At 34.8% G+C, this 13999-nt stretch overlaps 1 protein-coding gene across 4 annotated transcripts in view; it reads left to right on the top strand.

The window, feature by feature from the left end:
• Positions 1-12573, top strand: part of SGCD (sarcoglycan delta) — a 489766-nt gene extending 477193 nt beyond the window's left edge. For 3 of the 4 annotated variants that reach the window (XM_087955097.1, XM_087955098.1, XM_087955096.1), the window contains one exon: positions 108-12573. In XM_087955097.1, the coding sequence (XP_087811223.1) occupies positions 108-281 (174 nt within the window). In that variant the 3' untranslated portion in view covers positions 282-12573. The remainder of the gene's footprint in view (positions 1-107) is intronic. The other variant, XM_087955099.1, reaches the window with a different exon arrangement.
• The last annotated feature ends 1426 nt before the right edge of the window (positions 12574-13999 follow it).

Genomic DNA, 13999 nt, shown 5'->3' with positions numbered 1-13999 from the left:
TGAAAGGCACAGTTAACTTAGATCATGGGTTTTAAATCACGAATCTGACCAAAAGCAAAATTCTTTTTTTTCCCCTTCCTCCTTCATTTCTTCTCCTTTTCTTTCAGATAAAGTTGGAGGCTTCAAAAATCAAACTACCTAGATTGCCTCAGGGATCCTACTCCCCTTCTGGATCCAATCAAAAAATCTACGAGCTGTGCGTATGTTCCAATGGGAAGCTGTTTCTGTCCCAGGCTGGATCTAGCTCCACCTGCCAGATAAACCCAAGTATCTGCCTTTGAAAGAGACTGTTTGCAGCAGACTTCATGGCAAGACAGTTAAGCTGCCACTTAATTTTGCTAGAACACAGAAAGCCTATCAAAGACTTGTGTGTATGTTTGGGGGGGGGAGGGTGTGTGTGTGTGTGTGTGTGAATATATAAATATATAGATATATATAGATATAAGTATATATAGATATATATATCCTTTCCATAAAATGAGGTTTCAGTACAAGAAATTCCAGGGTGACCCTCTTGGTGTAGCATTTATCATTCTTGCATCAAAATGTAAGAACTGTGAGTGAACTGGATGCAGATCCTTTCCAGAGTATTTGGATTGTTGAATGTTTGTCTCCATTTGTCAAGGGTTTTCAAGCCTCTCCAAATTTAAAGGCTAGTTCACATGTAACATTTAATCTACATAACTCTAAGAAGAAATTCTATTGTGTCACAAGAGACTGCACCCATGTTTAATCTGCCGTGTGTAAAGGCACTAGATCTGCAATTGTGGTTTCCCCAGCTTTCTAGGAAAGGGAGATAGAGAGTTTACATTTCTATGATAGTGAACACAAATTCCTATGCTGTTGGTTCTTCTGTGGCCATGTAGATATCTGTATCTGTGGAGAAAGGATATTGTGTATAAAGTCAGCCTAAACATGAAAGCAAAAAAGCAAAGGCAGCCCTCCTCATGAAGGTAAGAAACCAAAAAGGACCAAAAAGAATATATCCAAGCTACAAGTAAAGGCTTTCAGTAAGCAGAACAGAACTAGTTTAAAACATATCAACCAAATCACTCTTGGAGCAGTTTACAGAGTCTGCCTATGGCTCCCAACAAACTGAGTCTTCATTTTACCAATCTGGGAAGGATAGAAAGCTGAGACAACTTTGAGCCAGTCAAGATTAAACTTGAGGCTGTGAGAAGAGTTAGCCTGCAATGCTGCAATCTAACCACTGCGCCACCACATATTATATCATCAGAAGAGGATTTAAGAAGTGCCTGGGAATGGTGTCTTGGAGGCAAACCATCTGATCATTACAAAGATTCCCTGCAAAAAAAATAAATCCTAAAAATCTTTTTTTTTAAAATAGTGATTAAGGAACAATGGTAGTAGCAAAAAAAAAACCTTTTCAATCATACTGTTAAAACCAAAAACCTAAACTGAATTGCACTTCAGAAAAGGTGATAGGAAGCAAGTGGTTTATGTTCTGTCCACCACAACTCTGCCCCTTCTATCATAGAAAAGGCACATGATTCATGCAATTGATCCCCAAGTGTGTTTTTTAATAGTCTAGGAAACCGTACGATCTATAACTTCTGAGATTTGGGGGAACACATAAGTTATTGGTTACTCTTGTAACAAGCTTGAAACTATGAGCCAGTTTTGAGACTTTCTGATCTAGAGCACGCCAAGAACTTCCTAGCAAGTCAACTGAATTCAGTTTAGATAACATTCTCATTACTGGTTTCAGTAAAGTTTGGATTAAGCCATTTATAAATATAATTAGGTGTTTCAAGTCATTGGTTAAAAAGACTTGAAGACACCAGTAAAGTGCACTTTTGATGGACAGTAAAATGCGCAGTTACATATTAGATTTGCAGTGCAATCCTAGACATTCTTACTCAGAAGTAAGGTCAAATATGCTCTATGAGGTTTACTTCCTTGTAAAATATAGTTAAGGGTGCAGCCTTAGTGACAATATTAAGTCTTTAAAGTATTGGCTAACTCAGTGGTTGTTGCAAAGTACTTTTTGAGCTACTTAAATGCAAGGGGGTCACCCAGGATAATAATTGTATTGGGACACAACTATATACCATCTCTGTTAAAAGAGGGAGACTTGTGCCTATGCCTTAAGTCAATGCACTCAGCAAGGAGAAGCACATCAATATTTATCTTATTATTAAAAAACCATTTTATCTGATATTTTAGACTAAATGTTGGAAAGAATGGTGATTGCAATGTTTGGAAGATGAATGCGGACTTATGGAGGTAGACTTAACTAAAACTGCCAAGGCTGAGAGGCACTGGTAACCTCAATCTTGCTTTTGTCTGAGTAATGAATATCTAAATTTATACTGAAGGTACAACTTCAAATCATCAGATGTGTTTGTGAAGTGTGTTTTTCGCTTTTGTTATTCATTTCATATTGAATAGTGATCCACTAAGACCCATTTCATTAAAGAACATTTGTCAGGGTGCCCATGATGGTAAATGAACTCAGTGCTGCAAAGGAAATAGTCATACTGCCGTGTGACAAGGTTTTATCTTTTCTTCTACCATCAATTTTATCGAAAAGGAAAGAAACAATCTTATTGAAATGAACTGGGTGTTTGCTTCTTTGTTTCTGAAGGGCTTAACTTTCTGCTAGTCTAGTCTGTATATTAATTTGGCTCCTGATCTTTAGTTTGATTGTTAACTAAATTGACAGTAATGGATAATGTTTATGGAGAGAGAAGAAATACAATAGCAAAAGTAAGACAAACAAGCCATTCACAACCACCATCAAATAGTCTTTAGAATCTAAGCTTAGGTGCTGAATTTAGTTAGTAATTTAAATTAGACTCCCCACAAACAAATCCTCATGACATAGACTGGACTCTAAAGTCCATTAATTCAACCAACCTAGCCATTAATGAACATTAGGTTAGAGAAATCTGTCTTAAAATATGGGAGAAGTTTGCCATCCCAAAAGCAATACAAGCTCTCATTAGAAAAGATGGTTATTTGCTTTTGCTAAAAGCTACTAGGCTTTAATTTATTTAAAATAATATGTAAGAAGGTGTTTGTTTGTAAAATTACATATAGTCATAGAAAATATTTCCTCTTTCTTTGCTCTTTTCCAATCTAAGTTGTAGGAAGCTTAAATCTTCACTGTATGCAGTGTATAATTGTACATAAAATCCCAATAATAGTACTACTGTCATTTTTTAACCGCAACGGTGGTTGTGACAACATACCATGCTTTTACAATTAGCTTCCTTAAAAGATGGTAGATACTTGCCTGTTTTGCAGGTATATCTATCAAATAAGTCATGGAAAAGATGGATGCCATACTCCAAACTATTCAAATTCACTTTGTTGAAAAGATAGATCAATAACTTTTTCTGATTGTACCCTATATTGTTTTTTCCAAAAGAAATAATATCCAGTAACCAACAAAATATGTTCAAAGAGTTAGGATTCAATATTAAAATAAGCAATTGGTATTTTTTAAAAAATTTTGATCAGTCACAAATACTTTCCATATAAAGTTAAGATTTGTACCAATGGGAATGTTTTTAAATAAGACATTATATATCAACAATTTGGACACATATACAGTATGTTATATGAATAATTTTAAAAACTGATACCTCTAACAAATTTTTGTTATTTTAATATAATGTTAGTTTCCCTATATATTCTTCTATCTCTCCAATTCTAATTTTAAAAGGTATTTCTACAGGCTTCTGCAGAAAGTAATTGCAAGAAAAAAAAACTTCTTACTTTAAAGCAGAGGTCCTCAGCCCCGAGTCCATGGATAGGCACAGGCTGCAGCAATCCAGAATCCAAGCCATGCAAACAAGCAAAACCCTATCCATGGGATGCAGGCAGGACACAAAACCATGCCCCCTCTGGTCCACAGAAAAAAACTCTCTCCACGGAACTGATCCCTCATACCCAAAGGGTTGAGGGCCACTGCTTTCAATGGATTGTGCCTCAAATTTTGGAGTGGTCACCCCAAATTTTATTAGAGATTGCTCCATGAAAAAAATTGTCCAGTTTTTCCATTTAATAACCATGGAGTTTGATGAATTCCACAGAAGTCTTGATGGATTACGTTTATTTTATTGGCTTTATCTAATTATTTCAGCCCAAGAAAGGTTGATATGCTATTTTCACTAGCATTTTTGTCCATTTTTCTCTCAATGACCACTGGTATTCATCTTCGGTTGCCAGGAAGAAGAAATATGAATGGTGGACTTCCATTGAAGTCAGGCTAAGAGAAGAATAGATTGAAATGCTAGCTATGGGCATCCAAAGGGTTTTCTCAATAGTATCAGAAACCTTACCTGATATTCTTCAATTCACATTAGTTAAATGTAGATGATTTCAAGCAGTTGTATTTGTTATTCATTTTATATTACAGCTATTTCTTTTTGAAATACTTAAATGTTCTTCTTGTTTTATTTAGTATACCTCAACCCACCATAAACATCATGGTTAAGAAGATAGGCCTGCATTACTTTCAGCAAATTTTAAAATAATTTTACATCTGAGAAGTATGGTAGACATGGTTAATATCAATGATCTGTATAGAATTAACCTAATCCTGGAAACAGTTTGCATTATTCTCTGATTTGGTTTGGTTCAATGGTCACTGTAATTTTTAAGTCAAAATGAAAAGTTATCATTTAGAAAATGGTCACAATGAAAAAATATTCTTAAAAATAGTTAAAACATTATTTGGTTGTTTATAACAGTTAGAACATACTATGGTTGTTCATAATTAAACCAACTCACATTCTGATGAGAACCTGGCACTTAATGAAATCATTTGCTATCAGAAGCTTCCAAAATATAAAGCATACACATATTACATTCAGATGCAGTTGCTAGTGATCATGTTGTTAGGTAGAGTAGTCATTTTTAATCTCGTATAACATGTCAACTGCCTATAAAATCATGGGACAACTTACTTTACAATAGTATATCCATACCTACATAAGTATACATAAGTTACAGGGACTGGATATGTGTAGCCTATGTAAGATAGCATTGAGATGAGATACAGTATGATAGCAGTTCAGAGGAGAGTGTGGACTTGTTTGTGTCATCCCAGAGGGCAGAGCCAGTACCAGTAGACTGAGACTATAAGATCTCCAGAGCCTGTCAACCAATACAATAGATTGCCACATGAAATGGTAAATTTCCCTTTGCCAGGAGCTTTGAAAAAAAAGAATGGATAGTCACCGTTTAAAATATTTTAGCAGACCCTGTAACAAGCAGGGTGGTTTTCCCCTGCATGATATTTGAGATTCCTTCTACTTTGATGATTATGAAGCAGGATCAATAGCACTCAAGGGTACTCCCAGAAAAGGGTGCTGAGGGTCCTTTCCTTCCATGACCACATTTTAAAGCATTTTGTTTTTCTTTTTCTTTTAAATAATGAATATAAATTGAGAAAAATCATGAAACAGCCCAACTCTTCCAACATGTATTCAATACAATGCTGCCCACCACCTGAGAAAGTTTTGAATTCTTGCTAGAGTTTAAAAGTTCATGCATTCTCACGCGAAAACTTTGGCTCCATATAAAGTGATTATTTCCTATTGTTGTTTATTGTAGTGTTATTGTTTCTGTTTGATTAAATCCAATGTTATAAATGAAGCACTAAAATCAAAATTAAGCAAGAGGTTCTTGAGCATTATAATTCCACTTGTTCTTTAATGCTGAGGCTTCCGTAGTAGAATTTAATGTCTCTCTATGTATTAGGAGTCATTCTCTGGCACACAAATAAGCAAAATATATGGAACAGTTGTGAGCCTTTTATGCTCATAATGTCTTTCTTCAAGTCTTGGTTGCTTTCTAGAAATGTGCACAACTTGAAGCTTGCTCAATTGGATGTATTTATTGAAGTCTTGTGGTCTTTGTGCTAATCACATAAAAAGCTAAAAAACAGAATGGCAAATCAACTTACTTGTGGCTGAATATTTATGTACAATACCTTAATAGAGTCTACTTGTGGGTTTAATCCCTAAGGTAGGGATTAAACTTCAGGTATAGCATTGGCATATAGCAGGAAGTCTCAAGACACTGAGTTGGAGGTAGCTTCAGTGTGACATGGAAACCCTAATTACAAAGCTCAAAGACTTATAGATTGTAAGAATTGGAACATATATTGAAGATCATCTGCTCCAATAACCTGCTCAGTGCCAGAATCCATGATTGTAGAACTTATTATTATGGTCCTCTAGCTTCAGTTTTCAATAAATAAGCCTCTCTCTACCTTCCAATTCAGTCTGTTCCATTCTTGAGCAGCCTGTAACAAGATCTATTTGGAATTTAAATATTTTTCCCTACTTTCTGCAACAAATTGGAACAATTTACTCTGTCTTGCATTACAGATGATCCAAAGTATCTATCCCTTCTTCTTGCAATCTTCTCTTCTGCAGGCTAAACATACCAAATCATTCCTCATCCTAGTCATTTTTTCTTTTTTTAATCTGCTCTTCTTCCCAGTTCAGATCTTTTTCACATATAGCTATTTTTTTCCCCTTACCACAGAGAGGAAAAACTGTAGCACATCCATGGATATTCCCAATTCTAAAATGGAAAGCTGTGGGAGAATAGATTATGCTGCAGAGGTCAAAGGCACTATCAAATAACACTTTATCCAGTGTGGATGGTATTCTTGGTAATTGTCTCTGCTTTTGGAATGGACATCAAGCTGCTTGCATTTGTTGAAGTTTATTTTCAAACTGCAGAGTATCTGAGCAAGGGCCATAGTTTGCTAGAAAAAAATCTGTAAAGAGAAAAGAAAAACAATTTGCTCATTTATGTTATTATGTTCATCTAATTACAATTCCTGTTTGATTCATAATGCAATTATGCAGAACTGCTTACAGGTAGCAGCATCTGGCTGATCTTGTCTGACTCTCACATGTATTTGGTTAGTATATGGCTGGGGAATCCCATGGCTGTATTTTAGATAAGGTTATTGAATTTTTTTTCTGGAGGAAAGCAGTAACAAACTAGAGACATACTTTTGCCAAGAAGCCTTGATGAATCTAACTATGAAGTCATCACGAGTTAATTCTGCCTTGAATAAGATCTTTTTAATAAGTGAGTCCAGGGGTGTCAAACTCGCGGCAACACATGACATGTTGCAACTTTTTTCCCCTTCACTGAAATGGGGGTAGGCATGGCCAGTGCTTGACACATCCACCCTGCAGACCATGATTTTGACACACCTGAGTCAGCCAAATCAAAGTACTTCCACATCCCTGCCATTTCTTTTCCCAAATCTCTCAAAAACAGTTGGGAAATGTCCTATTATCATCATCCGTTAATTCAGAAATGCTGAAAACAAGCATTACTTTTCCAACAGAAGCTGCCACTAGTCCTACAGGAACAAATTTAACTTATTTGATCAAAAAAGGAAATACATTTAAAAATGAAGCAGCCAGTACTTTGCAAGTGGCTCATCCTTTGCCAGTATACCCCTTATAGAACCTGCTAGAAGGAGGTAGGAGCCAAGAATTCCTTCTGTGAAGAAGCCATTGTCCTTCAAATCTCATAGTACCCCTTTTTGTCCTGTAACCTCTGACATAACCTTCAAAAATTCCTCAGGAGTGATTTTCAATCTGCTAGAAGAAATTAGGAAGCTGTGGATTACAGCAGGGAAGAATAGCATAGGAGAATATCTCATTGGGCTAATGGAAGACTGCCAGCGGGACATTGGTATTCCTGTAAAGAAATTCAGGAAATTTAGGCAGGCAGATAATCCAATAGATTTTGTGGGAATGTTTTCATCTTTCTGCTTCCTCACTAGTATATTTTTAGCAACATCAGACTACAAGTTCAAAGGCAAAATGAATTAATGTTGAGAATAGTAGGTCGTTGATCATTTTATCAAATTTAGTTTGATTTGTTGTTTTACTGTGTTAAAAGAAAATCTAAAATAGATGCCCCATTGTTGAATCTGCTTCATTTTTCTGCCAGGTGTTATAGGTGAAAGAAGAAAAGATTTGAATTTTCTATATTTGCAGTGTGGCTACACTACCAAATACTTGAAATAAAGTTGGGCTGCTTTAGAACAAAATCCACCCAATACCTTTTTTTTAAATCACACTGGCGCCCTTCAAAAAGTTTCTTTATAGTGGATTGTAAGAATAAGTTTGCTGACTACAATATGTCAGATCCTATTTTATATTGTGACAGAAATTTTTTTCTATATTCATGTTTGTGTCTGCTTCCATTTTCTATACTAAAGTCATAATCATGGATAAGACAAAAAAAAAAAAAAAGGAGGTTTCTGCTGGTAAATGCATTACTGCTTTGTAAAGCAGTGTTATTCCGGTAAGCTTTTACAAGATTTTTCCCTAGCAAAGCAGCATCTGTAAGCAGTTTTCAATCTGAAAACAACAATGATACACATCATAAATAATTGTGTAGGACTTTTTTCATACCAGTCCTCTGGTTTAAAAAGAGCACTGTAATCTCTCCTATCGTTTATACTAATAACTTTCAGTTGAAGACTTCTTTGGTTCATTTTCTTGTTTGCTGATAATAAAATTAGTATTCGTTGAGTTTTTGAGAGTAGACCCTTCATTGTGGACTGAGTTTGCAGGCAAACTGCACTGGATAATTATAGTTATCCATATTGATATAATAAATAACTGATACTTAATGAGTTAGCTGTTAATGATATACTCAAATTTTACTCATAGACACCCAAATACATTACCCCAAACAGTATATTTTGCTTTGTAATTTTTTCCAGCCATACTACACCCATCAAACTGACATCAACACCAAAGAAGCAACAAGTTATTAATATGAACAGTGATATGTGTTAATGCAGTCTAAAGTCAGAGCGCAAAAAAATGAGTTTTGAACAAAGAAATGATCCTATTTTTAGACAAATTTAATATAATCCTTGTGTAAAACATAAGTTACTTTCTGCAACTGGAACCTAAATTGTAGCTATGGAACATGATACAAAGTTTATGAGCACCATTTTTAGAACAGAGAAAATACGATGCTGTAGTTATAAAAATCTTTACAACATTGGATACTATTCTATATGTTATTGTGAACAAAATGGAATGATTTCCACTTCTTCCTGTTCTTTTGCATAACTGCACCAAGAAGGGGCAATTTGCATGCCATGAAGGCTTTACAGCAGCCCCAGACCCAACTGTCATGCTGCAAACACAGGAAAGCTGTAGTGTAAATTTTAAAATATTAAAGCAGCTCATCCAAAAATATCCTGGCTCTATGCATGTAGATGGCTCCCTCTGTTTTGTATTAATCCTACCATCTAAAAGCCTTTTCCCCACAAAATCTGAAATCAGCCTTCCAGCCCCCCTAAGTTGCCTGACCCTGATCTAAAGCATAACTTGATGACAAACTATCACTATGGCTTTATAATTGAAAAGTATCAAAAATTATGATCAGCTCCACTAACGTTTTATTTTTCACCTCTGAACATTCATTAATATCATTACGTCAATTACTAATTGGTTACATATATGGAAAGGAGTCTGCTTTGAATGGAGCATCAACATTGAGGAATAAACCTAACTTTTGTTCCTGCCCCATTTTCCCCCCAGATGGACTAAGAGAAATTAGGTGCCAAAATGTAAACTAACAAGCCAGCAGGAGATAAAGTTCAATTACTTTCTCGCTTACTTGCTCCCGCATAGCACCGCTGCTGTAATCAAAATTTAAATGCCCCCAGCTGCTACTGAGTGAGAAAAATGATTCCATCCCAGATATTCTGTCATATCTATTTCAGTTCTTAGATCTGATAACTATTCACTTTCTTATTGAGACAAAGAAGAGATAAAAGCCCATCACAATTTCTGAACATCTTTAATTCACCACTAAACCACCAAACTGCAATGAGGCTGTGGCTGGTCACAAAAGGTGACATTTTGCTGTTGTTTACTTTTTAAGAAAACAAATAGGATTTGTCTGGTGTCCAGAATCATACTTGTAAATAACAATGATGCTGAAGACTGGCCCTTTGCTTTGCATCATCATAATTTCAAGGGAAGGAAGGATGGAGGAAGGACTGAGCTGGCAAGCTCCAAGGCAGGCATCCAAGGGCACATTGGTGTTTAGATTTCAGATTTGGCACAAGCCAACATGAAGCAAAACTCTGCTCATTTTTCACTGCAATAAATGAACTAAATCTGTATTGAACCATCTGTAGCTCTTTATCTTAAATACTAAAATCTAACTATCATAACAATAGCACTTAGATTTATATACCGCTTCACAGTGCTTTACAGCCCTTTCTGAGCGGTTTACAGAATCAGCAGATTGCCCCAACAATCTGGGTCCTCATTTTAACGACCTCAGAAGGATGGAAGGCTGAGTCAACCTTGAGCTAGTGAAATTTTAACTGCTGAAGTCCTGAAGTCCAATTGGCAGTCAGCAGAATTAGCCTGCAATCCTGCATTCTAACCACTGCCCCACCATGGGTCTAAATGCTCCAGTTCATTCTTAAAGAAAAAAAGGACGATTCTCTATTGCCTTTTCTATTGGCAAATGGTCCTGAAAAAAAACTCTAACTGCATGTACTCACTAATATTCAGCCTACTATTTTCAGTTCCAGTCAGGTTTATTCTTGTTTTATAATTCATTACCATCCACGACAAAGATTATTAAAGAGGAATTGGTAGATAGAAAGTAAAGAATTCAGTCGAGCTCTTTAGTGCTTCATAGCAAATGTAGACATATAGAGAGATAGGCTGCTGACTGACTGCTGAATATCTCTGTAAGACCTGTTGGTGCTTTTGTCAAGGCCTTTTAATGAGCAGAATGTTGAATCATGCTACCATGGTATTGATTTGTCCATCACTATGGGAAATAGCTAAGTAGCTTACAGCGCAACAATAGCTGCATTAGAATGACAGTAGGAGGGGGAGAGAATATAAGGATTGTGTTATGCTTTATATGGAATCCTCTCTTATTTGCATGGCTTTTCATTTGTGTTCTTTATATCCACTATAATTATGTTTAGCAGCATGTCATGTATTCCCATTGGGATATAATTTCTATTTAAATAAAATAGCCTACTTGTGGTTTTTTTCTCTTTCAGTAATACTACTTTTCCTAAATGCATGTGACTAATCTAAAATGTTATAAACTCCTTGAGATTATATCGTATACATTTCATTTCAAAAAGTTGCCACCAACCTTCATTATGATTTCATATGGTTTCATCTTTTGAGAGTTGAGGTTTTAGGGTTTAAAACTGATCTGATGTTCAGCTTAATTTGATCGAAAGGACAAATTGTTCTCCCTTAGCTACGTAATATTATTTGATTTTTTTTGCTTCAACTTTTCACATTTACAGGACTAGTAGAAATTTCCCATTGGTTAGCGTGAATCATTCATTTAGAATTGACTTTTCATTCACAATTTTGCACTGATAGCATGCATATACAAACCAATATGATTGAAGAGGCTCAAGTGCTATTTTAAAATGACATCTAAAATACCCTCTGATTCTTGGTCTAAGTCCTAAAATCAGAACTGGTTCACACGTTAACAAAAACTTTGCTGAATCAAATCAAAGATCCATCTAGCCTAGCATTCTGTTTCCAACATCAACCAGACCCTGTGTTGTGTTCTAGAAACTTTACAAGGCATGAAAGCACTCATAGATCTCTAGCTCATATATGTACTTTGAGCTGTGTGACCTGTGGACAAAGGGACGTAGCGTTAAACTGAGATGTGTTTATTTTTAAGTGTTTAAAAATAAATTGAATCCAGATTTAGTCATGCTTGAAGTAGACTCAATGAAATCACCAAACCCACTGATTCTGTTGAAATCAATGGAATTAAAATTACCCTACACTTACTTTCCTCTTTGATTCAGTTGTTTTGTTTTAAGCATGATTAAATCTGAATCAAGCATCTTATTATTAGCTCAGATCGATTTATAGAGTTCACAGTTCATAATCCTATTGGAAGTAGTAAGTTACATAACAGATTGATTGCGGGTGGAAAGATCAGTCATTTTTCCTGATCATAAGTTACCTCTTATTTTATAGCTTGCCTTGTCTGGATAGCAGTGCTTAATGTATCACATAATTACTAGTGTTAAGAACAGCTAAAACACTGTGTATTGAGCACTGAGAGCAGAATACATTCTCTGCTGGTTTAAGCAATGAAACTTAAAGCTGCCAAATCCTAACTGTTTATGAATGTAGCATTAAAACACCACCCATATGCCATCAGAATTTTCCATCTGTTATAGTAAAATGCATTGTCTGACATCAAAGCCTTCATTAGGTAAACCCAACAATTTTATATCATGTTTTGTTCATGGAGATGTTCACATCTTTGGATTCTTATTTTTATTCTTAATTTATGTATGTGTATGATTGTGTGACAAAAAAAACTTTTTTTATCAAGTAACATCAATCCTTGCACACTCTATGCAAAATTTTGTAAGCATTGCAATAATGCTATGATTACACAAGGAACTATTTTAACTTTATTACACTTTCTGTATAAAAGATTTGTATTTAAAATTGTTTCAACCTGCAATCTTGTAAAATATATTAATAAAATAATGATTATTAAGAAAGAAAATGCGGCTCCATTTTTAACCATAATAAAAACAAATTAACATCAATATGTGATTATGGAGTACAATATTTTATCAGCTACTGTGTATTTTAATTTTTGTATTGTTGCAATTGTTTTTACTTTATTTTAATTCTGTTTGCTGCCCAGAATCAGTGTTGAGATGAGCAGCCATACAAATTGAATAAATAAATAAATAAATATATAAAATATTTTATGAAGAAGATTTGCTATAAATGGTCAATCTTTTCAAAAACAGTTAACCTGATCCAGAAGTTTTCCATCTCCATAAATATATCAACATATTTGGGAAGGGGTAAATAACTTCACTTCTATGTTTAAAAAACATGTTTGCATACAAACAAAACCATGGAGAAGTAAACTAGCAGGTGAGTCTCTATGCATTTTTAATGTTTCTATCTACAAATTACTGATATATTAAAATAGTGAAAAAACTCAATTCAACCCATTCTTTTTACTGCTTTGGATCTATGAATCTATGCTAATAAAATTTTACATTACATCCTACAGCTTTTTTTTAAAAAAAAATTAAAAATATTAATTGGCAAAGGCTATGCTACAGAATTTGTTCCCAACATCAATTCTAGACTCTGACCAGAGCTTTAATATGTTCTACAGATAAATTATAAGGATGACCAGATGCTGTATTCCATATGTCAGGGAAAACAGCTGGACTTCTTTTTCAACAAAATGATCAAAGTTAGGAGATTCCATTTCAGTCAAGACTTGGACATCAAAACCATAAGCTAATATATTAAAATACCAAAAGGCAATGCTGTTTCTGTACCAAAAAGACAACTGTTGTGTTTTTTGAAATATTTCCTGTAGAAATGCTACATTGACAAACTCCAGCTGAATTATAATTTTCTGAAAATTATTGCATATGCTACTCTAATTCCCATTACAACAGACCTAAACACATACCCTGACCCGGCCTTGTTATATGAGAAACACAGTAGCAAAGCAATGTTATACTGTCTTTCCCAATGCATTTTAACTAAGAACATGATTACATATGATTCGTATAATATATTTTATTATTATTTAAACTTCTATGCCATCTTAATGCCAGCAATTCTGGGCAGTTTATACATGTACATATATCACTATATGTAAAGTATAAAATTTTAAAGTAAATAAAACAGAACATTGCTTCCAAATCAGAAGGCACCAGGGGTGTATAGGGCTGTAATATTTTTACCTTGAATCCAGAAATGAATACTGAACTGCCAAAACATGTTCTTAGCACCTATTGTACATTAACCATTTAATCAATTTTCCATGTGACATTTCAGGATGTGAACTCCCAATGCATACCTATTGAAATTATACCACTCCAGGTCTGTAGTGTTATGATATGTACAGAATAACCCTTGAGTAACAAGGATATGCACATGGAAACGTTTATGAG

The sequence above is a fragment of the Notechis scutatus genome, chromosome 2 (assembly GCF_049901735.1).
Source record: "Notechis scutatus isolate UNSWTSFEM ecotype Mainland chromosome 2, rNotScu1.2, whole genome shotgun sequence".
NCBI lineage: Eukaryota > Metazoa > Chordata > Lepidosauria > Squamata > Elapidae > Notechis > Notechis scutatus.
The sequence above is the reverse complement of the archived record's forward strand: the minus strand, read 5'-3'. Positions and strand labels throughout refer to the sequence as shown.